Source organism: Nerophis lumbriciformis, linkage group LG15 (assembly GCF_033978685.3).
Source record: "Nerophis lumbriciformis linkage group LG15, RoL_Nlum_v2.1, whole genome shotgun sequence".
NCBI lineage: Eukaryota > Metazoa > Chordata > Actinopteri > Syngnathiformes > Syngnathidae > Nerophis > Nerophis lumbriciformis.
In genome coordinates this window covers 15,840,001-15,867,500 of record NC_084562.2, presented here as the reverse complement: position 1 = coordinate 15,867,500, position 27,500 = coordinate 15,840,001, and the positions used below count along the sequence as shown (strand labels likewise).

The 27,500-nt window shown below is 38.5% G+C and overlaps 1 protein-coding gene across 2 annotated transcripts in view; it reads left to right on the top strand.

The window, feature by feature from the left end:
- Window positions 1–27,500, top strand: part of LOC133615912 (protein kinase C-binding protein NELL1-like) — a 547,026-nt gene that overhangs the window by 429,699 nt on the left and 89,827 nt on the right. For both annotated transcript variants that reach the window (XM_061974796.1, XM_061974797.1), the window contains exon 14: window positions 52–174. In XM_061974796.1, coding sequence (XP_061830780.1) covers window positions 52–174 — 123 coding nt within the window. The remainder of the gene's footprint in view (window positions 1–51; window positions 175–27,500) is intronic.

The following is a 27,500-nucleotide window of genomic DNA, read 5'->3' as shown; positions in this document are numbered from 1 at the left end:
CCACATCAGCTCTGACGGCGGGGGTCTTTTCTTTATCGTCTCCCTCTCCAGAGCATGACGACTGTGCCAGCGGCCAGAACTCATGTGACGAGAACGCCATCTGCACCAACACCATTCGAGGACACCTGTGCACCTGCAAGCCTGGCTACGTCGGGAACGGCACCATCTGCAGGGGTAAGTTCCTCGCACGCCGTATCCCCTCGGTCATGTAAATACTCCCACAAACAGACTAGCGACGGGGAGTAATCACGTCTGGTAAAAAAATCTCTGACAGTCTGGTTGAGGCCCCTCAGCGAGACGGATGATGAACATCGATTTTACAGCTTTTTCCACATGTGTGCCTACTTCTCCCTCGGTGCTTGCTGTTGACTGCTTGCACTTTCTAAGCGCCTCATTGGCTCTGCTGTTCGGGATCACACGCATGGAGGAAGGGAGGGCGTATTTGAAAACCTGGTACAAAACGCATGTATTACCTAGGGGTGTAACGGTACACACAAATTTTGGTTCGGTACGTACCTCGGTTTAGAGGTCACGGTTCGGTTCATTTTCGGTACAGTAAGAAAACAACAAAATACACATTTTTTGGGTTATTTATTTACCAAATTTGTGAACAATGGCATAACATACATATACACACAGGGTCCATTGCCAGGGTTAATGTGGTCAACATATATAAAATAAAAACTAATTAGATAAGGCTCAGAATGGTTTCTTAACAAAACCTTTCTACATATAAAGTGCTTTTTTTGATTGATTGAGACTTTTATTAGTAGATTGCACAGTACAGTACATATTCCGTACAATTGACCACTAAATGGTGACACCCGAATACGTTTTTCAACTTGTTTAAGTCGGGGTCCACGTTAATCAACATTAAACTGCCTCAAGTTGTTGCTCAGATTAAATAAAATGACATAACTGTCAGAGTGTGTTGGTGGCGAACCCCAAGATGCAGAGATGGCGGCAGGCTTGGTACAAGAAAACATGATTTAATTTAACACTATGGCAAAAAACAAAAACAAAAGGGTACAAACAAAAGGGTACAAACAAAAGGCGCGCACAAGGCGGAGAACAAACTTGGCTATGAACTAAAATAGCACAAAGGCTAACTGTCGACAAGAAACAAAAACACTTACTGTGACACGAAGGAACTACGACATTAGCAGAGTGAACAAAAGTAGACAGAGCTACAACGACAAGTATTATGACAGGTAGTAGTGACAACAAGTATTAGCGACAATGACAGGTAGACACTACAATAATCCAGCACTGATTGGAGGGGAAGGCAGGTTTAAATAGCAGCTGGCTGATTGACACCAGGTGTGGCCAGGTGCCAATCAGCCACAGCTGAAGGGAAGCAGCACTCAGGGAGACAATCAGGAAATGAAGACAAAATAAAAGCGCTGACAGAAAAGTAAGACAAACGCAGAGGAAAAACTATAACACAGTCAAACTGTCAGGGACAAGCCTGACAAAAACGTTTCTTCTACATATAAAAAGTGCAACATTAAACAGTTTCAAGTCAACTCAGCCTCAGATTAACTTTTCTTTCTCCCCCCCCCAGCCTGGCTAAATTGGCAGTAAGAGGATATATGGGCTTATTGTTCTTCCACCATAGAAGTGGGTCAAAATCTAGTTTCTAATGCAATACAAGTATAACCCATTTACCATTTGAAGCTAGCCTAAATAGCATGTCAGCATCGATTAGCTTGCAGTCATGCACTGACCAAATATGCCTGATTAGCACTCCGCAAAAGTCAATAACATCAGCAAAGCTCACCTTTGTGCATTCACACACAGCATAAAACGTTTGGTGGACAAAATGAGACAAAGAAGTAGTGGCATAAAATGTGGCTTTCTCTGGCATCGTTGATGAAAGTTATACGTGTAAACAAACTGCGGTGAGTTCAAGGACCGACAAGATTTGTAGGACAAAACGGCGCTCGCCAAATACTCTCATCAGAGAATCATGTTTAATATAAACAGTGGGATTTCTAACAATTATGGAGGTTTGTGTCATGTTGTCCTCCTACAGAAACCCTATTAAAACGTTTTCTATTTTCATACCTTTTTGAAAAAACTCCAGGGGGCCACTAGGGCAGCGCTATGCGGCTCTAGAGCCGCAGGTTGCAGACCCCCGCCTTAACGTGTACGCTTATAGTTGTGCTTAATTCATTATCTTGGTTTTATAAAACAGAATATAATTAGGTGAAAGTTGGATATTTTTAGGCAACATCTCAATATCTCAACAGTCAATACTCGGTTACCGTTCAGTTTGGGTTTGTGGACTTCCTCTCTGCGTTTTGCAGACGTTATGCAATGGATGGACTACAAATTGTCATAATTATTGGAGCAGATCCAGCAGCAATACCGAACACACAGAATATGCAAAAAAACAAACAAAACAAAAAAAACACTTGCTTGCCTCGAAATGTTGATGCTCAGAATTCCCAGGTTCATGAATGCACATGAATGGTGCATAACGAGTGTTATGCTACTGCATTCAGGGCCATTGCTAGAAATTCTGGGCCCCCGGAAAGAATATCATGTGGGCCCCATTAATTGCCACCGTTTTTTTATAGTGTTCTTGACAGTGCCTGGTATAGTACACCTGATAGGTTTTCCTTTTTTACGATTGACCACTTAACTAATCAGTAGTATTATGTAAATTAGGTATTATTAACCGTCTTATTGTAATTTCACTGGTTTAAAACCTTTCGCCTGACGTCGCCATTCTTTCATCTGTAGTGACCACTTGCTGAAAATGTGTGTGTTTATTTTGTTTAGAGTTTAAGTTGGATGTGGATTTTGTGCGTGGCATAGAGTGTCCGTTATGAATAAAATTATCTTATTGTATGAAATAAGCATTTGCCGTATTTTTCGGACTATAAGGCGCACTTAAAATCCTTTCATTTTCTCAAAAATCGACAGTGCACCTTATAACCCGGTGCGCCTAATGTACGGTATAATTCTGGTTGTGCTTACCGACCTCGAAACAATTTTATTTGGTGCATGGTGAAATGATAGATGGCAGTCATACATAAGAGATATGTGTAGACTTCAATATGATGGCAGTAAACAAAAACACAACTTTAAATGTTCCATTGAGAATATAGAACATTACACACTGCGCTCAAAAATCTATCAAAATGTTTTTAGTACGACTTCGGTAAACTATGAAGCCGCACCTCTTGATGGATTGTCGGCGCATTAAACATACGAGTATTATTATGATGTGTGTATAAGGACCGCAAAATGGTACCTATTCGCATACGTTTTGTTTCGCAATATTATGCAAAACCAACTTTTCTTACCTTCTTATACCTGCTGATGTGTATTTGGGATCTGCATAAGTCCTGAAAATTTGCGCGCGTCCGCCTTTGTAGTCCGTGGAGACGCCATAGTCGATAAGCTTCTTCTTTATCTTCGCTGTTGCCATTTTTAATATAAAGTAGTGTAAAGTTCTTACTTATGTCTGTCAGTAAACTCGCCATGAAAGCGCTAAAACATACCGGTGTAGTGAGTTTACATTATTCACCCAAGAGATACGTGTAGACTCACAATAGGATCTTAGCCGAGGATGTCGTTGTGGCTTGTGCAGCCCTTTGAGACACTCGTGATTTAGGGCTATAGAAGTAAACATTGATTTATTGATTGATTGAATATAATGGCAGTCACACATACGTGTAGACTGCAATATGACTCAAGTAAAAAACACCAAAATTGTATATGTTCCATTGAAAATATAGAACATTACACACGGCGCTCAAAAGTCTATCAAAATGTTTTAGTACGACTTTGGTAAGCCGCACCGCTTGATGGATTGTACTGCGCTTCAACATACGAGTATTATTACTAATAATAACTGGGATTTATATAGCGCTTTTCTAAGTACCCAAAGTCGCTTTACATGTAGAACCCATCAATCATTCACACCTGGTGGTGGTAAGCTACTTTCATAGCCACAGCTGCCCTGGGGTAGACTGACGGAAGCGTGGCTGCAATTTGCGCCAACGGCCCCTCCGACCACCACCTATCATTCATCATTCAGTTCACCGGTGTGAGTGGCACCGGGGGCAAAGGGTGAAGTGTCCCGCCCAAGGACACAACGTAAGAGATTTTGGATGGTAAGAGGCGGGGAGCGAACCTGCAACCCTCAGGTTTCTAGCACGGTTGCTCTACCCACTACGCCATGCCGCCCCATGGTGTGTGTATAAGGTAAGACATATCATCTGGCGTTTTGTTTCGCAATATTATGCAAAAGCAACTTCTCTTACCTTCTGGTACCTGTTGATCTGTATTTGGGATCTGCATAGAGTCCTGAAAACTTGTAGTCCGTGCCGACACCGTAGTCGATAAGCTTCTTCTTTTCCTCTATTTTCTTGTTTTGTGACATTCATCTTCTGCTGTTGCCATTTCTAATATAAAGTAGTGTAAAGTTCTTACTTATATCTGTCAGTAAACTCGCCATGGAAGCGCTAAAACATACCGGTGTAGTGAGTTTACATTATTCACCCAAGAGAGTTCCGGTCGGACGGTTTTTCACGGGACACATTTCCTGTGTTGTTGTTGCACTAGTGAGCCACGGATGAGAAGATGCTGCTCCGTTATTGATTGAAGTAAAGTCTGAATGTCATTAAAACAGTTAGCGCCATCTTTTGACACTTCTTCCACTCCCGTCCTTGCACGCTACACCGCTACAACAAAAATGACGGGGAGAAGACGCTGCCGAAGGTGAGCCACGTAAATAAGACCGCCCACAAAACAGCGCATCCTGAAGAGACGTTCAGAAAGCGACTTGAAGATGGTCTGTAAAACATAATCCATGCAACATTTTGACCAAAGAACCACCATTACATGTTATGTAGACCACAAGATATTGTTTGGCACTTTTCATACACAAGGCAGACTCAAAGTGCTTCACAGACAACAAAGTGAAATGAAAGAAAATAAAAGCAAAATTAAAATGCAGACAATAAAAATAAAAACAGTGCGGACGTTAAAAGTTAAAAGATTTAGCTGAAAGCTAAAGTGAACATAAAAATTTTCAGTCTAGTTTTAAAAGAGTTGGGGAAAGTCTGACATCTTCAGGAAGTTTATTCCAGCTATTTGTTGCATCGTGACTAAATGATGCTCTCCCTTGATTTGAGTTTACTCTGGGAACCGCCAACAGATTGGTCTCAGAAGATCTTAGTGATCTAGAGGGCTTATATAGTGGGAGCATATCAATGATATACTTCGGCCGTAGACCATGTAGTGATTTATATATGAGCAGGAGGATTTTGAAATCAATTCTCTGATGTACAGGGAGCCAATGTAAGGATTTAAGAATTGGTGTAATGTGCTCACAGTTTTTGGTCTTTGTTAGAACTCGAGCAGCAGCGTTCTGAACAAGCTGTAGCTGCCTGACAGGTTTTTTTGGGAAGACCTGCAAGGAGACCATTACAATAGTCTAGCCCAGTGTTTTTCAACCTTTTTTGAGCCAAGGCACATTTTTTGCGGTGAAAAAATCCGGAGGCACACCACCAGCAGAAATCATTAAAAATTAAACTCAGTTGACAGTAAAAAGTCGTTGCCGCAATTGTTGGATATGACTTTAAAACATAACCAAGCATGCATCACTATAGCTCTTGTCTCAAAGTAGGTGTACTGTCACCACCTGTCACATCACGCCCTGACTTATTTGGACTTTTTTGCTGTTTTCCTGTGTGTAGTGTTTTAGTTCTTGTCTTGCGCTCCTATTTTGGTGGCTTTTTCTCTTTTTTTTGGTATTTTCCTGTAGCAGTTTCATGTCTTCCTTTGAGCGATATTTCCCGCATCTACTTTGTTTTAGCAATCAAGAATATTTCAGTTGTTTGTATCCTTCTTTGTGAGGACATTGTCGATTGTCATGTCATGTTCGGATGTACATTGTGGACGCCATCTTTGCTCCACAGTAAGTCTTTGCTGTCGTCCAGCATTCTGTTTTTGTTTACTTTGTAGCCAGTTCCGTTTTAGTTTCGTTCTGCATAGCCTTCCCTAAGCTTCAATGCCTTTTCTTAGGGGCACTCACATTTTGTTTATTTTTGGTTTAAGCATTAGACACCTTTTTGCCTGCACGCTGCCTCCCGCTGTTTCCGAAATCTACAAAGCAATTAGCTACCGGCTGCCACCTACTGATATGAAAGAGTATTACACAGTTACGCTGCCGAGCTCTAGACAGCACCGACACTCAACAACAACACATCATTTGCAGACTATAATTACTGGTTTGCAAAAAATATTGTTTTACCCCAAATAGGTGACATTAGATCATCTCCTACGGCACACCAGACTGTATCTCACGGCACACTAATGTGCCGCGGCATAGTGGTTGAAAAACACTGGTCTAGCCTACTGGTAATAAAGGCATGTACAAGTTTTTCTAAGTCTTGAGCTGACACGAGCCCTCTAAGTCTTGTTACATTTTTGAGGTGATAGTAGGCCGATTTTGTTACTGATTTGATGTGACTGTCGAAATGTAAATCAGAATCTAAAATAACCCCAAGATTTCTGGCTTTATTTGAGGTTTTCAGGGACAGTGATTGAAGGTGTTGGATGACTTTAAACCTTTCTTTTTTCATACTTGCCAACCCTCCCGGATATTCCAGGAGACTCCCGAAATTCAGCGCCTCTCCCGAAAACCTCCCGGGACAAATTTTCTCCCGAAAATCTCCCGAAATTCAGGCGGAGCTGGAAGCCACGCCCCGTCCAGCTCCATGCGGACCTGAGTGACGTGTCAACAGCCTGTATTCACGTCCGCTTTCCCACAATATAAACAGCGTGCCTGCCCAAACACATTATAACTGTAGAATGATCAAGGCCGAGTTCTTGGTTTCTTATGTGGGTTTATTGTTAGGCAGTTTCATTAACGTCCTCCCAGCGCGGTAACAACACACAACAACAGCAGTCATGTTTTATTCTACCGTAAAGCAGTGCGTCTGCCGTAAACAGCAATGTTGTTGTAATATATTGAGTTGGAGGCAATAACCAGGCGAGATGATGAAGTACGTCTCTTTACTGTAGACTTCAGAACAGACTCACACACTTGACGTCAGGTGCGCAACACCACGTAAATCGTTGGCCAACCAAAAAGTAACCCCAGTACGCTATAGCCAACATTCACCAGGAGATGGCAACAGACAAACATAGATCACTCTATTACATTCCTCCCCTTTTAGAAATGTAGACGTTACTCAAAATAAATAAACAACCCAACCAAAAAATGCAGCAGCTCAATTAAAAAACTGTACTTAAGCCACATTCTTTTTTTTTTTTTAGTACTGAACTCTTAACCGTCATTTGTAAACAATAACATGCTTATTATACAAACCCTATTTGTACACCTTTAACACAGATTTTTATACTGTCTTCAGAGATTCAGTTTTTTGGTGGTACTCAAAACCTTTCTGGGTACCTGCGAAAGGGTGTTCAGCATGGTTAGAAAAATAGTGACAGAGAATAGAACAAGGATGGACAATTCAACCCTTAACTCAACAATGAGTGGATGAGTGTTATGTGTGTGTATATGTGTAAATAAATGAACACTGAAATTCAAGTATTTCTTTTATTTATATATATATATATATATATATATATATATATATATATATATAGATATATATATATAGATATATATATATAGATATATATATACATACACATATATATATATGTATATATATATATATATATATATATATATATATATATATATATATATGTATATATATATATAATAAAATAAATATATATATAGCTAGAATTCACTGAAAGTCAAGTATTTCTTATATATATATATATATATATATATATATATATGAAATACTTGACTTGGTGAATTCTAGCTGTAAATATACTCCTCCCCTCTTAGCCACGCAACCCAACCACGCCCCCTCCCCACCCCCCACCTCCCGAAATCGGAGGTCTCAAGGTTGGCAAGTATGTTCTTTTTTAGCACCAAAAACAATTATCTCAGTTTTATACATATGACCCCTTTAATGCGCCTTTGTGGGAAAAAAGACCTGAATAGACCCGCTCATCGGCAGTGCGCCTTTTAATCCGGTGCGCCCTATGGTCCGGAAAATACTTGGGCCTCAGTGATGAACATGCTCTAACATGACCACATGTGTTCACTGTACCAATCAACAACCACTTTTAACACTATTAACTGTGTGCTCTCACTGACAATTGACACCGAGTGTGGCCGCAGGTTTGATGCTAGGGTGCAGCGGGGCAGTGCGGCGGTCCGTCTAGCGCCCTTATGGAGTCAGAGGAGACTCATTAAAAGGGCCGGAAGCCGTCTCAAAGCAGGAGCAAGTGTCACAGATCAAAGTCCCTGATGTACAGCAACAATCACGAGGGCCCGTCATCGCTCGTCCAGGAATAGCAACACAACCCAGCCTGTTTGTCTGAAGCTACACAGCTACTGACAGATAAAAATACCATTTAGCTCTTCTTACGCTTGCTGTTGTAAAAAACAGGGAATTTCTTGAGATTCGAAATCTCTAATATACCGTAAATTCTGGACTATAAGCTGCTACTTTTTTTTCTTTTTTTTTACCCTACACTTCATACTTGCCAACCTTGAGACCTCCGATTTCGGGAGGTGGGGGGGCGTGGTCGGGGGGGGGGGGTGGTTGGGGGCGTGGCTAAGAGGGGAAGAGTATATTTACAGCTAGAATTCACCAAGTCAAGTATTTCATATATATATATATATATATATATATATATATATATATATATATATATATATATATATATATATATATATATTTAAGAAATACTTGACTTTCAGTGAATTCCAGCTATATATATATATATATATATATATATATATATATATATATATATATACATATATATATATATAAATAAAATAAATACTTGAATTTCAGTGTTCATTTATTTACACATATACACACACATAACACTCATCCACTCATTGTTGAGTTAAGGGTTGAATTGTCCATCCTTGTTCTATTCTCTGTCACTATTTTTCTAACCATGCTGAACACCCTTTCGCAGGTACCCAGAAAGGTTTCGAGTACCACCAAAAAAACTGAATGTCTGAAGACAGTATACAAATCTGTGTTAAAGGTGTACAAATACTTTTTGTATAATAAGCATGTTATTGTTTACAAATGAGGGTTAAGAGTTCAGTACTTAAAAAAAAGAAAGAATGTGGCTTCAGTACAGTTTTTTAATTGAGCTGCTGCATTTTTTGGTTGGGTTGTTTATTTATTTTGAGTAACTTCTACATTTCTAAAAGGGGAGGAATGTAATAGAGTGATCTATGTTTGTCTGTTGCCATCTCCTGGTGAATGTTGGCTATAGCGGACTGGGGTTACTTTTTGGTTGGCCAACGATTTACGTGGTGTGTGAGTCTGTTCTGAAGTCTACAGTAAAGAAACGTACTTCATCACCTCGCCTGGTTATTGCCTCCAACTCAAGTTTTACAGTATCACTAAAACAATTCATACTTACTAAACCGTCCAATGTGTGATGTCTGTAGGAGTGTTTTCATGCATATTTGTACGTGCTATCGTCATGTAATGACGCTAGCATTAGCTTATATGCTAGCACGTTTATAAGTGTCTGTTAGCATTAATAATGTACAATCCCATTTTTTTTGTACTGTTTTAGTTTCACAAATTCCTCAGTAAATACACCAACACATCACCGTCGGTTTAGCTGATTGGAGAGTTAGCTTCTGCAGCTAGTGGGTCCATGACGATGACTTCTGTTTTGTTTGATCAGCCATTTTACTGCCGTGTTACAGGCAGCGTTTGGAAACAATTAAGGTATGTAAATAAACATTTACAGAATATTTATGTGTAAATAAGTATATATTGCAGTATATATATATATATATATATATATATATATATATATATATATATATATATATATATATATATACCGTATTTTTCATAGTATAAGTCGATCCGGAGTATAAGTCGCTCCGGCCGAAAATGCATAATAAAGAAGGAAAAAAACATATATAAGTCGCACTGGAGTATAAGTCACATTTTTTGGGGAAATTTATTTGATAAAACCCAACACCAAGAATAGACATTTAAAAGGCAATTTAAAATAAATAAAGAATAGTGAACAACAGGCTGAATAAGTGTACGTTATATGACGCATAAATAATCAACTGAGAACGTGCCTGGTATGTTAACGTAACATATTATGGTAAGAGTCATTCAAATAACTATAACATATAGAACATGCTATACGTTTACCAAACAATCTGTCACTCCTAATCGCTAAATCCCATGAAATCTTATACGTCTAGTCTCTTACGTGAATGAGCTAAATAATATTATTTAATATTTTACGGTAATGTGTTAATAATTTCACACACAAGTCGCTCCTGAGTATAAGTCGCACCCCCAGCCAAACTATGAAAAAGACTGCGACTTATAGTCCGAAAAATACGGTATATATATATATATATATATATATATATATATATATATATATATATATATATATATATATATATATATATATATATATATATGCGAATTATAGTCCTGTGCGGCTAATTTATTTTTTTTAAATGTTTTCCTTCTAAAATGTTTGTGGGTGTGGGTTACAGTATGTTTGTGTATATATATATATATATATATATATATATATATATATATATATATATATATATATATATATATATATATATATATAGTCCGGAAAATACAGTAATCTTGTGACAGCATTAACAAAGTCGTCAGTGTTTTGTTTCTGTCTCGTACCTCATAAGCACTGAATGTTTTCCACATATAAAACTGTAAGTGAAGGATAGTAATTGTTAGTGTCATATAATTAGACTCGGGCTGATAACAATAAATGAAAATGAACTCGCATTGATAAATTGCATTGTGTGTTTGTTTCCTTTATCTTTTGTTTGTCTTTGAAGCACCTGGGCGTGTTTATTTAATAGCAGAGTTAAATGAAGGGAGTGAACCCTCTTGTCAGCCATCCACTATCTTTTATTGTGTTGGCCATGGCTGCTAGTTTAACCCCACGGGATGGGGGAAAAAACATGATTACAAAGCCAAATGTCCTGGGAATATTTCAGCTTCAAACCAAATGGGCAATATAAGTCCATCAACAGGTGAATATGCCTTTTTTTTTTTTTTTTTAAATAATCCCCCCCAAAAAATCTAAATGTTTATTATTTATTAAAGGACATTTTTGCGAACAGATTAAAAGTCCATGTTATTTGTATTGATGTTTTACTTATTTAGGATAATTACTAGTTACTGACCATTCAATTACAATGGTACAAAGAAATACTAATAAGTTTGTTGCATTTGAAATGATTACTTGCATTATTATTATCATTATTTTATATTCTGATTAGCAACACTAAATTGGCCCTAATGCAGACATGGCCAAAATACGGCCCGCGGGCCACATGCGGAACATTAAGATTTTCAATCCGGCCCGCCGGACATCCTGCATAATTTCTTTTGACCTTTAAAATCAAAACTGTAGCCATTATGATGTGCAGTGCTGTTTTTAAATGAACTATAGAAAGTATTTCAACGCTTGAAATCTGTACTTTTGAGTGTTTTACGAGTTATTACGGTTATCTACGTCACGGCAGCTCAGACGAGGAACAAAGCAGAGTGGGCGGGGTTTTTTTTCCGAGCAGCCAGCCCGAAACGCATGTGTCAGGAACAGATGCGGAAGCAAATTTTTACAACAAATACCTGCATAAAAGTGATAATACATCATATTGTAGGTGTTCATTACCCACTGCGTTCGTATTTTGCTGTTTGTTTAATTTTTGTTGTGTTTTGCTTGATTGTAAAAGATGTAAAAGAGTAGCGATGTTCATTTCTTGTTAATATTCAGTGTTTTACTGTTCGTAGTAAATCCCACTATCTTTATTTTAATGTACATTTTGGGTGTCCCATTCAGTAAAAAACTGTAAAATTCCATTCTGTTTTTGCGAGGTGGTCTGTTTTTAGAATTCTATCGGACATTGAGGCTTTTGGTATTAGTGTTCCCTGGAAAAAAAAAGGCACCCAAACCACATACTGTACAACAGATTTTTATAGCTAAATGTGTATATATGTGAATGTTGTCTGTCTATCTGTGTTGGCTCTGCGATGAATTGGCGCCTTGTCCCAGGGTGTACCCTGCCTACCACCCCAGTGCAACTGGGATAGTTTCTAGCCACCCCCGCGACCCCAAAAGGGACAAGCGGTAGAAAATGGATGAATGGATGGATTATGATTACAAAATGTTAGTGTTTAACCTGGTCTGAATATAATGCTGAGCTGACAATAATATTGTTTATCTGCAATCATTTAAGGGACAATTTCTCTTCCAGCAAAATTCGGTACCGGCCCAACACTGCAAAAAGTCAGTGTTCAAAAATAAGGAAAAAAAATACAAAAATTAGGGGTATTTTACTTGAACTAAGCAAAATGATCTGCCAATAGAACAAGAACATTTGGCTTGTCAAGACTTTCCAAAACAAGTAAAATTAGCTAACCTCAATGAACCCAAAAATACCTTTAAAATAAGTATATTCTCACTAATAACCACTGTATTACTATGCGAGTACGTATTTTCTATTGTTTCATTGAAAATAAAACAGCAAAGTCCATTTGGCTGTCATCTGTTTTAATATGAGACACAATTGTGTCAAAGTCATGAGTCAAATGTGAGCTTTGACTACTGTTTACTAAACGAGGCAAAATGTTGTGGTTACAGAGGGGAGATGACGGCAAAGACACCAGGGGACAGTAATGTTCAATAATGTATTATATATAGTCAATATATATACGTATATATAATAATAATAATAATAATAATAATAATAATAATAATAATAATAATAATAATAATAATAATAAACAATACCAACTAATTAAGTAAACTAAGGAAATGGAGAGTGTCAAAACCCAAGAGTGTGTGTGTGTGAGGCTATGTGTGTAGTTAGCTGAAGTGTGTGTTACCAAGTGTTGAGAGCGAAGGAACGAGGCAGTCCGTGGAGCAGGCAGGTGATCCAGGGCAGGAGAGGAGTGACAAGGTCCGTGTCCGGGCGAGGGTCAAGGATCGAGGAAGGCAGTCCAAAGTCCACACACTGCAAAAAGTCAGTGTTCAAAAACAAGAAAAAAAAAATACAAAAATGAGGGGTATTTTACTTGAACTAAGCAAAATGATCTGCCAATAGAACAAGAACATTTGGCTTGTCAAGACTTTCCAAAACAAGTAAAATTAGCTAACCTCAATGAACCCAAAAATACCTTTAAAATAAGTATATTCTCACTAATAACAACTGTATTATTATGCGAGTACGTATTTTCTATTGTTTCATTGAAAATAAAACAGCAAAGTCCATTTGGCTGTCATCTGTTTTAATATGAGACACAATTGTGTCAAAGTCATGATTTGGTTTTTTCATGCTTGAAATAATAAATTATTACTTTAAAAAAGTAGTTTTGCAACAGTTGATATTCTAGTTTCAAGCATGTTTTACTCAATATAGGTCATCAAATCTCAGCAACAAGCTGTAATATCTTACTGAGATCATTTAGGACCAAAACACTTAAAACAAGTAAAACACTCTAACATAAAATCTGCTTAGTGAGAAGAATGATCTTATCAGACAGAAAATAAGCAAATATCACCCTTATTTGAGATATTTAATCCTACTTACATTTCAGTTGTTGCAGTGAAGTCTCCATATAATGTTTCCCTACGTTTCCTGGGGGAACAAAACATGATATATGACTAAATTATCCAAGAAGACAGGGAAGGTAACGAGGCCTCATGAATGTGCATCAAATTACGAATTAATTGATGAAACCCATGTTAGTGTGATAAAGAACTTCCAGAGTGCATTGCGGGGGAATCTCCAGCACGTGCCACGAGCAACTAGCCCTGGTGACGTCCCTGGTTGGGAATATAAAATTGAAGTGAGTCCTGTATATTTGATGAGGGATTAAAGAGAGTGGGTTTCAGCTATAAATTGAATAAGACAGTGATAACATCCTGAAAGGCTGTTTAGCTCAAACCCCTAAAGGAACATAGGATATTTGAACCCTAACCGCAATTTATTTTGAGACGGAAAATGTCACTCGGCTTTTTGTGATGCCAGGTGGCGTCGCGATTGTCAGAATCAACCCCGTTTTACACATGAATTGGCTTATAACTAGAGATGAACATAACTGTTGGTTTTTTTTCAACCATTGGAACTGAGAAAGTGAGCGTAAAGGACATGACTGAGAAGAAGCAGATGATAGTCAATGAATTAAAGAAATAGACAGTAGTCTTTGAACTCGGCACCGTACTCATTTTCTAATTTCTAATACTAATTTTAATTTTCCTGAGGGAACTCTCCTGAAGGAATCAATAAAGTACTATCCATCTATCTACTAAAGTAGGAGGAAACCAGCTTTTGGGCCGGCAAGGACCTTAAAAATTATATACAAACATCAGAAATGTTTCTATGAAAATGTAGGGACGCTGCTGATGGTGTGTTTGACAGCAAATCAGCTGGAAGGACATTCCGTAGTATAGAAGATCAGCATTCAGAACGGCACCGTGAGAGAGCAGATAAATTGTTTTTTCCGGACTGTAAGGCACACTTAAACAAAGTGTTTTCTTCTCAAAACTCAACAGTGCACCTTATAACCCGGTGTGCCTAATGTACGGAATCATTCTAGTTTTGCTTACCGACCTCGAAGCAATTTTATTAGGTGCATGGTGTAATGATAAGTGTGACCAGTAGATGGCAGTCAAACATAAGAGATACGTGTATGACTCAAGTAAATTACACCAACATTTTATATGTTAACATTGACAATATAGAACATTACACACGGCGCTCAAAAAATCTACCAAATTGTTTTAGTACGACTTTGGTAAGCTACGAAGCCGCACCGCTTGATGGATTGTACTGTGCTTCAACATACCAGTATCATTATGGTGTGTGTATAAGGTAAGACATATTATCTGGCGTTTTGTTTCGCAATATTATGCAAAAGCAACTTTTCTTACCCTCTGGTACCTGTTGATGTGTATTTGGGATCTGCATTAGTCCTGAAAATTTGCGCGCGGCCGCTTTTGTAGTCCGTGCCGACACCGTAGTCGATAAGCTTCTTCTTGTTCTCTATCTTCTTGTTATGGGACATTCATCCTCCGCTGTTGCCATTTCTAAAATAAAGTAGTGTAAAATTCTTACTTATATCTGTCAGTAAACACGCCATGAAAGCACTAAAACATACCGGTGTAGTGAGTTTACATTATTCACCCAAGGAACTTTAGTTATTAGAGAGTTACGGTTTGATATAAAGTACTAATATAAAGTAGTGTAAAGTTCTTACTTATATCTGATGATCTTTATTTGGGATCTGCATTAATCCTTAAAAATTGTGCGCGTCCACATTTGTAGTCCGCAACTTTAGTTATTAGAGAGTTCCAGTCGGACGGGATACATTTCCGGTGTGGTTGTTTCCGGATGAGGAGATGCTGCTCCGTTATTGATTTAAGTAAATCTATGCAACATTCTGACCAAACAACCACCATTGCATGTTATGTAGACCACAAGGAAGTGTTTTACATTTATAAAAAATAAAAATTAATAATATGACTACTTTAATGAGCCCTATAATCCGGTGCGCCTTATATATGAAAAAGATCGAACATAGAACATTCATTTATAGCCCTGTGGTCTGGAAAATACGGTCACTTTTTTTTCTCCAACAATTTGAACTGAGAAAGTGAGCGTACCGGACATGGCTGAGAAGAAGCAGATGATAGTCATTGAATTAAAGAAATAAATCATCAAAAATACAGTAGTCCCTGAACTCAACACCGTACTTAAGTAGGAGGAAACCAGCTTTTGGCCCGGCAAGGACGTTAAAAATAATATCCAAACATCCGAATTGTTTCTATGAAAATGTAGGGACGCTGCTGATGGTGTGTTTGACGGAAAATCAGCTGGAAGGACATTCCATAGTATAGACGATTCAGAACGGCACCGTGAGAGAGCAGAGTAAGGGCTAGCCGCCAATAAATTGTATTTTCCGGACTGTAAGGCGCACTTAAATTTTTTATTTTTTTTTCTCAAAACTGGACAGTGCACCTTATGTACGGAATCATTCTTAAAAATAATTAACAAATAATTAAAAATAGTTAAAAAATAATATCCAAACATCAGAATTTTTTCCATGAAAATGTAGGGACGCTGCTGATGGTGTGTTTGACGGCAAATCAGCTTGAATGACATTCCATAGTATTAACGATCAGCCCTCATAACGGCACCGCGAGAGAGCAAAGTGAGGGTTAACTGCCAATATAGTTGTTTGTAGCACAATATATTGTACTTTAAACAATATTTCTTCCACAAAAGTTTGTTTTTCTTTAAAAAAATATGTTGCTTGTTAAAATGACTGCTATTGAGCTTGTACATTGTGGTATTACTGTATTAGCGATACCAGTGAGACCTCATCAGTAGAAAGGTCCCTAAACACAGTCCACATTTTTATTATTATTTTTTGTAATGCAAAACGGTGGTACAGACAAATTATATCTTTAATAATATGTATAAATGAGCAGTATTAAATAGTATGAACAGAGATGAGTTTAATAGGTGTGCTTGCCTTGCAAGTAAAACGATGGCACCAGCTCATAAGGAGCAATTTATGAAACGTTCATGTTGAGCGCCGCTGGATTTTTGGCCGCCGTCCAAAGATGAGGGTATCGTTAAGCATAATTAGGATGTGCTTTCCCAAATTGTGTTGCATCATGGGACGGTGGCTGCGATCAACCAGCTGCCAACACGTTTCTAAGTGTGGCTTCAGCCTCATCTATGCATACGGGAAAAAAATACAGAACAACACCAGATATGGTTTTTTTTTGTCTTAATTCAAAGTTATCTTAGTTTGTTCGGTTTTACAGTATCTGCACTACACTAACGTATTTTTCGGACTATAAGGCGCACTTAAAATCCTTTCATTTTGTTAAAACTCGACAGTGCGCCTTATAACCCGGTGCGCCTAAAGTGCGGAATGATTTAGGTTGTACTTACCAACCTCGAAGCTACTTTATTTGGTACATGGTGTAATGATAAGTGTGACCAGTAGATGGCAGTCACACATAAGAAGTACGAAATAATTTTGGTTGTACTTACCGACCTCGAAGCTATTTTATTTGGTACATGGTTGTAATGATAAGTGTGACCAGTAGATGGCAGTCACACATAAGAAGTACAAAATAATTTTGGTTGTACTTACCGACCTCGAAGCTATTTTATTTGGTACATGGTTGTAATGATAAGTGTGACCAGTAGATGGCAGTCACACATAAGAAGTACAAAATAATTTTGGTTGTACTTACCGACCTCGAAGATATTTTATTTGGTACATGGTGTAATGATAAGTGTGACCAGTAGATGGCAGTCACACATAAGAAGTACGAAATAATTTTGGTTGTACTTACCGACCTCGAAGCTATTTTATTTGGTACATGGTTGTAATGATAAGTGTGACCAGTAGATGGCAGTCACACATAAGAAGTACGAAATAATTTTGGTTGTACTTACCGACCTCGAAGCTATTTTATTTGGTACATGGTTGTAATGATAAGTGTGACCAGTAGATGGCAGTCACACATAAGAAGTACGAAATAATTTTGGTTGTACTTACCGGCCTCGAAGCTATTTTATTTGGTACATGGTGTAATGATAAGTGTGACCAGTAGATGGCAGTCACACACAAGAAGTACGAAATAATTTTGGTTGTACTTACCGACCTCGAAGCTATTTTATTTGGTACATGGTGTAATGATAAGTGTGACCAGTAGATGGCAGTCACACATAAGAAGTACGAAATAATTTTGGTTGTACTTACCGGCCTCGAAGCTATTTTATTTGGTACATGGTGTAATGATAAGTGTGACCAGTAGATGGCAGTCACACACAAGAAGTACGAAATAATTTTGGTTGTACTTACCGACCTCGAAGCTATTTTATTTGGTACATGGTGTAATGATAAGTGTGACCAGTAGATGGCAGTCACACATAAGAAGTACGAAATAATTTTGGTTGTACTTACCGACCTCGAAGCTATTTTATTTGGTCCATGGTGTAAAGATAAGTGTGACCAGTAGATGGCAGTCACACATAAGAAGTACGGAATAATTTTGGTTGTACTTACCGACCTCGAAGCTATTTTATTTGGTACACAGTGTAATGATAAGTGTGACCAGTAGATGGCAGTCACACATAAGAAGTACGAAATAACTTTGGTTGTACTTACCGACCTCAAAGCTATTTTATTTGGTACATGGTGTAATGAGATACGTGTCGACTCACAATGGGATCTGAGCCGAGGTTGTCGTTGTGGCTTGTGCAGCCCTTTGAGACACTCGTGATTTAGGGCTATATAAGTAAACATTGATTGACTGATTGAATGTGATGGCAGTCACACATACGTGTAGACTGCAATATGACTCAAGTAAACAACACCAAAAATTGTATATGTTCCATTGAAAATATAGAACATTACACACGGCGCTCAAAAGTCTATCAAAATGTTTTGGTACGACTTTGGTACGCTATGAAGCCGCACCGCTTGATGGATTGTACTGTGATTCAACATACCAGTATTATTATGGTGTGTGTATAAGGTAAGACATATTATCTGGCATTTTGTTTCGCAATATTATGCAAAAGCAACTTTTCTTACCTTCTGGTACCTGCTGATCTGTATTTGGGATCTGCATAAAGTCCTGAAAAATAGCACGAGTCCGCCTTTATATTCTGTGCCGACACCGTAGTTGATAAGCTTCTTCTTTTTGTTATGTTATGTTAGTTTTGGACTCCATAGTTCCTGTTTTTTGTGTGCACCCTTGTTTGTTTTAGTGGCCATGGTTACTTATTTTTTCCACCTGCCTCTGATTAGTGCTCACCCGCTCACCTGCTGCCCGAGCACTAATCAGAGGCATTATTTAAGCCTGCCTTTGGCGGTCAGTCGTCCTGGCGTCGATGTTTTGCCTCATGCCTTGCCACGTAAGTTGTGTTAGTTTTCATGCCATAGTTTATGCTAAGTATTTGCTTCACGCAGCCTCGTCTCCGTAAGTCTTGTTTAATTTCATGCCACAGTTTCGTGAGGTTTCATGTCTATAGTTCTGTTTCCTGCGATAGGCACGCTTGCCTTTGTTTTGTAAGTTGGATGATTTTGGATAATTAAATCATGTTTTTACCTGCACGCCTTGTCCGGGGTAGTCCGATTGCATCTCGGGGGAACAAACCTCGCAGTAAGCTGCAACCTCGCCGTGACACTTTTCCTCTATCTTCTTGTTATGGGACATTCATCCTCCGCTGTTGCCATTTTTATTATAAAGTAGTGTAAAGTTCTTACTTATATCCGTCAGTAAACTCGCCATGAAAGTGCTAAAACATACCGGTGTAGTGAGTTCACATTATTCACCCAAGGAACTTTAGTTATTAGAGAGTTCCGGTCGGACGGTTTTTCACGGGACACATTTCCGGCCTTGTTGTTGCACTAGTGAGCCACGGATGAGGAGATGCTGCTCCGTTATTGATTTAAGTAAAGTCTGAATGTCATTAAAACAGTTATCTCCATCTTTTGACACTTCTTCCACCCCCGTCCTTGCACGCTACACCGCTACAACAAAGATGACGGAGAAAAGACGCTGCGTAAGGTAAGGCACGTAAATAAGACCGCCCACAAAACGGCGCATTTTGTCCCGTGTGTCACAGTGCGTGCTCTCTCTCTCTGTATCTCCAACCCCAACTCCCAACAACTTGTCTCGTTCCGGCTGCTGCTAATAAGGGCGACAGGTGATTAGATAACAAGGCCCAGCCGGGCAATCTACTCACATGCCGCTGTCTTCAAGGCCGGTCCTTGCACACCCCGCTTCGCGGCAGGCCCGCAGGCCACGCCCCCCTCCACAAACATGATTTATTAATGCCTTTTGACATATCAGCACCATTTAATGATGACTCGACATGAAATTATTACTTATGACTCCTGTAAGTACACAAATATAAAGGAAAATAATTGTTGGATAATATCCACTATATATATAAAATGCAAAACATAATAGGAATCTAAATAAGACCGCCCACTGTCAGAAAGCGGCTTGAAGATGATCTGTAAAACATAATCGATGCAACATTTTGACCAAAGAACCACCATTACATGTTATATAGACCACAAGGAAGTGTTTTACATTTACAAAAAAATAATAATAATATGACTTCTTTAATGCGTCCTATAATCCGGTGCACCTTTTGCATGAAAATAAACCGGACTATACCCGCTCATCGGCAGTAGGCCTTATAATCCGGTGTGCCCTATGGTCCGGAAAATACGGTAATTTAATACGTTTGTTTCATGTCCTTGTTCATCAAGCCAAAGGGGTGCAAAGTGTGATTTCTGCAGGCAACGGTTGGAGAAAGTGGGATTGAAGCGACAACACCCATCCCATATCCTTGTGCCAGAAAGGCATTAAGATGGGGGGCATGCAAGAAGCAGGAACGTCTGATCAATGCAATTTGCAAAATGCCTTCCACACATTTTTCAACTCTGGGTTGTCTCCAGACTCCCAATACGCACTCACGTCTACGTCTGTGTAATATGCGACCTGTCTGGGTAGCTATACCGCAACATCCTCCACTCTGGAAGTCATTGGCAAACTGCAAATGAGGGAAGGGAAGATTAAAAAGTCAGGTGTTTGGAAACATTGCGGAGACTATGAATTGTGGCAGATTGCTGAACCCAGACAGAAATATGCGCCGGTGACATTATTCGGTGGAGGAACGCTGCAGCTCCGCCGTAGTTCTGTGGAAGCCGCTCCATTATTCTGCAACAATCTGCAATAAAAAGTGTTTATTGGTAGAGTTATTTATTGTTTGTGAAAATATCAGCTGTGCACCTGTCAGGGACATTATGTGATATGGATTGGAAAAGAGCTCAATTAAAATGTCAGTTTGGTATGAGATGGGAACGCATATAACCCAGTGGTGATTAATCATTCACTACAAGGGTAGCTGAACATCTCCTTTATATTTAATACAAAACCCCAAACCAGTGAAGTTGGCACTTTGTGATATTGTAAATAAAAACAGACTACAATGATTTGCAAATCCTTTACAACATATATTCAATTGAATGGACTGCAAAGACAAGATATGTAATGTTCGAACTGAGAAACTTAATTTGTAACATATTGTAACGCATGGCTTGGAATTGTCTTGCTGAAATAAGCAGGGGCGTCCATGATAATGTTGCTTGGATGGCAACTATGTTGCTCCAAAACCTGTATGTACCTTTCAGCATTAATAGTGCCTTCACAGATGCGTAAGTTACCCATGCTTTGGGCACTAATACACCCCCATACCATCACAGATGCTGGCTTTGCGCCTATAATAATCCGGAAAGGTTCTAATATTTGCTTTTTTTATCAAGAAAAGTGCACTTATCAGTGAGAATATACTTATTTTGAGGTATTTTGGGGTTCATTGAGGTTAGCTAATTTTACTTGTTTTGGAAAGTCTTGACAAGCCAAATTTTCTTGTTCTATTGGCAGATAATTTTGCTTAGTTCAAGTAAAATACCCCTCATTTTTGTATTTTTTTTCCCCCTTATTTTTGGAACACTGACTTTTTGCAGTGTATCTTAGCTTGGTCCACCACCACTGGTTTTCACTTCCGGCAAGAAGACTGTACGCATGTTTGGAGACTCTGACTTCCATACTTGCCAACCTTGAGACCTCCGATTTCGGGAGGTTTGGGGGGCGTGGTGCGTGGTTGGGGCGGGAGTGTGGTTGGGGGGCGTGGTTAAGAGGGGAGGAGTATATTTACAGCTAGAATTCACCAAGTCAAGTATTCATATATATATATATATATATATATATATATATATATATATATATATATATATAAGAAAGAAATACTTGACTTTCAGTGAATTCTAGCTATATATATATATATATATTTATTTATTTTATTATATATATATATATACATATATATATATATATATATATATATATATATATATATATATATATATATAAATAAGACAAATACTTACATTTCAGTGTTCATTTATTTACACATATACACACACATAACACTCATCTACTCATTGTTGAGTTAAGGGTTGAATTGTCCATCCTTGTTCTATTCTCTGTCACTATTTTTCTAACCATGCTGAACACCCTCTCTGATGATGCATTCTGATTAGTCTCCTTGTTGTGTGCGCAGTTGTGCACTCTTTAAAAGCCGTAGATGTTATTGTCACATATGCATGTACAGTAGGTGGCAGTATTGTCCTGTTTAAGAGTATCACAACATTGCTGTTTACGGCAGACAAACTGCTTTACGGTAGACGAAAACGTGACTGCTGTTGTTGTGTGTTGTTGCCGCGCTGGGAGGACTTTAATGAAACTGCCTAACAATAAACCCACATAAGAAACCAAGAACTCGCCCTCCATCATTCTACAGTTATAACATGATTGGGCAGGCATGCTGTTTATATTGTGGGAAAGCGGACTTGAAAACAGGCTGCCGACATGTCACTCAGGTCCGCCTGAATTCCGGGAGATTTTCGGGAGAAAATTTGTCCCGGGAGGTTTTCGGGAGAGGCGCTGAATTTCGGGAGTCTCCCGGAAAATCCGGGAGGGTTGGCAAGTATGCTGACTTCTGTCGCTCTGCTGTTACTGTCGCCAACGAGCAGCAGGTGCTCCTTTGAACCCTCACAGCAGAGTCCGAAAATGAGCCGGGCCCTCCTTTGAAGACCAGCAAACGTCGTTAGGTCCCACTGACCTATGTCGGAAACACTGGCATGAAAGCCACTCCCAAAAACAAATACGGGACCACATTTAGAAGCTGGTGTCACATAATAATATCTCGAAAACCTCCTACAGTATGACTTCCTGTGCTATTTCAGCCAATTAGTATTATTTAAGCAGGGAGTTGCAGGAAAGGGCCTCTTTTCTTTTCGCCCTCCCCCTGAGAACTCATTACTGTGTGATGGCGACAGTGTTGGCCAATCGACCTGTGCCTCCCATTTCATTCTCCTCATACATCACTGCATCCCCCACAGGACGGAGGGGAATTAGTCCGAGTACGACGGGCACTCCGAGTCTATCTAATATTAGCAGGACAAAGAGCCGTGGCGAGCCTTGAGCAATAGGTCCGTGGTCAAGTACCGGAGCCAAGAAACGTGTCATGAGAGGCACATGTGAGCTGACCGGGTGACCTTCATTTTGTGTCCTTCAAAAATGTTTCCACTGTTGCCTATAACAGAGGTGTCAAAGTAGTTTTTCACTGAGGGCCACATCGCAGTTATGTTTGGCCCCAGTGAATACTATTATTACTCCGCAGTATAAGTCGGAGTATAAGTCGCACCGGCCGAAAATGCATAATAAAGAAGGAAAAAAAACATATATAAGTCGCATTATTTGGGGAAATTTATTTGATAAAACCCAACACCAAGAATAGACATTTGAAAGGCAATTTAAAATAAATAAAGAATAGTGACCAACAGGCTGAATAAGTGTACGTTATATGAGGCATAAATAACCAACTGAGAACGTGCCTGGTATGTTAACGTAACGTATTATGGTAAGAGTCATTCAATTAAGTATAACATATAGAACATGCTATATGTTTACCAAACAATCTGTCACTCCTAATCGCTAAATCCCATGAAATCTTATACGTCTAGTCTCTTACGTGAATAAGCTAAATAATATTATTTGATATTTTACGGTAATGTGTTAATAATTTCACACATAAGTCGCTCCTGAGTATAAGTCGCACCCCCGGCCAATTTATGAAAAAAACTGCGACTTAAAGTCCGAAAAATACGGGACACCATTTTTTTTTAAAGCATTTTATTAGTAGATTTTTTTTACAAACTGTAAAAAAAAATGGTAATTTGCAATAATTTTGCCTCAAAATTGAGTGTATATTACTGTAAATGGAAAAACAGTACTGCTGTTTTTCATGTTTAAATAAAGGCAGCTCAGTTGCCGGAATTTTACTGTAAAATATACATGTGTTGTTTTACTGTAAATGGTATGTTAACGTAACATATTACGGTAAGAGTCATTCAAATAACTATAACATATAGAACATGCTATACGTTTACCAAACAATCTGTCACTCCTAATCGCTAAATCCCATGAAATCTTATACGTCTAGTCTCTTACGTGAATGAGCTAAATAATATTATTTGATATTTTAGGGTAATGTGTTAATAATTTCACACATAAGTCGCTCCTGAGTATAAGTCGCACCCCCGGCCAAACTATGAAAAAAAAACTGCGACTTATAGTCCGAAAAATACGGTACACCATTTTTTTTAAGGCATTTTATTAGTAGATTTTTTTACAAACTGTAAAAAAAATAGTGTAATTTGCAATAATTTCGCCTCAAAATTGAGTGTATATTACTTAATGGATGTAATAATTATAATTAATTAATTTTCCATTAAATTAATTAAATTAATTAAATTAATTAAATTAATTTAATTAATTAATGAATTAATTAATTTAATTATTTTTTTTCCATTAAATAATTAATGGAAAAACAGTACTGCTGTTTTTCATGTTTAAATGAAGGCAGCTCAGTTGCCGGAATTTTACTGTAAAATATACATTTGTTGTTTTACTGTAAATAAAAAAAATGCAATTTTACAGTGAAATTTTGGCACCTGAGATGCCAGTTTGTTTGTTTTTTTTACCGCAAATCAACAACTGTAGATTTTTCGGTGTATTACTGTAAATGCCAAAACGGCACCAGTTTATTACAGTAAACAAAAGTACAGTTATTTTCATTTAGAGAAAAATGCTGTATATATGTCATGATCCGTGGTCCTGATCATGTTTTTGTAATGTTCTGTTAGTTTTGGACTCTTTTAGTTCCGGTTTGACACCTGAGTTTGTTTTAGTTACCATGGCTACTTATGATTTTCACCTGCCTCTGGTGTTTGGGACGCGCACCTGCTGCTAATCAGAGGACTATTTAAGCCTGCCTTTGCCAGTCAGTCGTCCTGGCGTCATTAGCTGTTTGCCTGGACTACGTAAGTCTTAGTTGTTTCATGCCACAGTTTCTTATTGGTTTCATGCCTCAGTTTCGTGTTTGTTCTATGCCATAGTTAATGCTAGTTGTTTCATGCCACAGTTTCGTGAGGTTCATGTCTGTAGTTTCATGTCCTAAGTTTTTGCCTTAGCTTCCGTGTTTTCTGTTTTGTACCTCGTTGATTATTTCTGAAGATTAAATCATGTTCCTACCTGCAAGCCCTGTCCAGAGTCGTCCGTTTGCCTTCCTGGGAGAACGACCCCGCAGTAAGCGAAAACCACGTCGTGACAAAAAAACCATAGTAAATTTCACAATTTTACTATGAAATCTATTGCTACTTTTACATTGCACAATTCAAAGGATAACTTGTTTGAGATCCATATTATTAGTATTTATTTTTATCTAAAAAATGGTTTGAATGTTTGATCATATATTTTTGCATAATTAGACAATATTTAAATTAACATAATTTGCGATTACATGGAGTTCATTCTTTTTTTCTCCCAAAATAGAAAGAAAGAATGCATTTAGTAAGAAAAGTTACAGTTTTTTATTGATACATATTATTTCCAGGCTTTCAAGGGCCAAATAAAATGAAGTGGCGGGCCACATCTGGCCCCCGGGCCTTGAGTTTGACAACTGTAGTCTATAAGGAGCCATGTCCTTGCCGAGAAAAATTTGACCTTCTTGCAATTTGTGAAAATCAATGTAGTAGAGATGGGAATCTTTGGGCACCTCATGTTTCGAATACGATTCAGGAGCTACGATTCGATTAAAAATCGAAAAATTCACCTGTAATTTACCGTATTTTCAGTACCATAGGGCACACCGGATTATAAGGCGCACTGCCGATGAATGGTCTATTTTCTAATCGTTTTTCATATATAAGGCGCACCGGATTATAGGGCGCATTAAAGGAGTCATACTATTATTTTTTTTTTTCTAAATAGAAAACACTTCCTTGTGGTCTAAATAACATGTAATGGTGGCTCTTTGGTCAGTTAGCGCGTTGGCCAGATAGTGTCAAGTAACAAAAAGTATTAGAAAAACGAGCTAAAAAAGGTACTATCCTAACATGCTAACACTAACATGCTTACAGTTTGCATTAGTGAAATACCATAATATAAATTGCTGAATACCTGTTGAATTAGCTAAAAAAGCTAGCACATGCTAATGTTAGCAAGCTAAACTGCTAACTGCAATGTGCGTCAAGTAGTAAAATATGTATCTGAAAAATGTGTTTAAAATGCTACAGTAGCATGCTAATGTTAGCATGCATCAAGTACTAAAATATGACTGAGGTGTGTGTAAACCTACAAAAAATAGCTAAAAAAAAAACTAGGATACTTCAAGTAAATGCAAAATAAGCAAAAAAGTTAACATGCTAATATTGAAATGTGATTGTGACGCAAGCTGTTTAAAAATTAGTTAGGGGCTACACTTTGGACACCCCTGGTCTTAACTTCACTCATGGTACTGCTGTATGTTAAAAATGCTATGTTTGGCCCGTGGACCATTGGCAAATTTTCACTTTGGCCCTTAGAGGCAATACGTTAGGGCACCCCTGGTCCAGATGCTATTGATGTGTATTTCTGGTCTTGTCATCCTCGTCCGGACAGAAGGGTCAAAAGAGACGTCGGAGACGCTTTTCTGAACCAAACGTTGCTTTATTAGAAGCAGGCATCATTATGCAGGACTGCAGTACCTGGAGGAGGTCAGGTTAAGAAAATGAGGCTCTCCTAACTTGGAGGAGCCGAACCACCGTCTTATATTTCTTCTTTCTCTGTCTGGGTGTGTGTTAATTCAGGAGAGTACAACCTGACCATGTAAGGAGATGTTTGTGTGTAAGTGGCTGGGAGGACAACAGATGTATACCATAACTCTGGCCCGCCGTGTAATTTCATTTGGCCCTTGAGGCAATATTGGTGCCGCTGTAACACCGCATTCACCGCTAATACTCATACTTGCCAACCCTCCCGATTTTCAGTGCCCCTCTCGAAAGTCTCCCAGGGCAACCATTCTCCCGAATTTCTCCCGATTTCCACCCGGACAACAATATTTGGGTCGTGCCTTAAAGGCACTGCCTTTAGCGTCCTCTAAAACATGACGTCACGTCTGCTTTTCCTCCATACAAACAGCGTGCCGGCCCATGTCACATGATATATGCGGCTTCTACACACACATAAGTGAATGCAAGGCATACTTGATCAACAGCCATATAGGTCACACTGAGGGTGGCCACATAAACAGCTTTAACACTGTTACAAATATGCGCCACACTGTGAAACCACACCAAACAAGGATGACAAACACATTTCGGGAGAACATCCGCACCGTAACACAACATAAACACAACAGAACAAATACCCAGAATCCCTTGCAGCACTAACTCTTC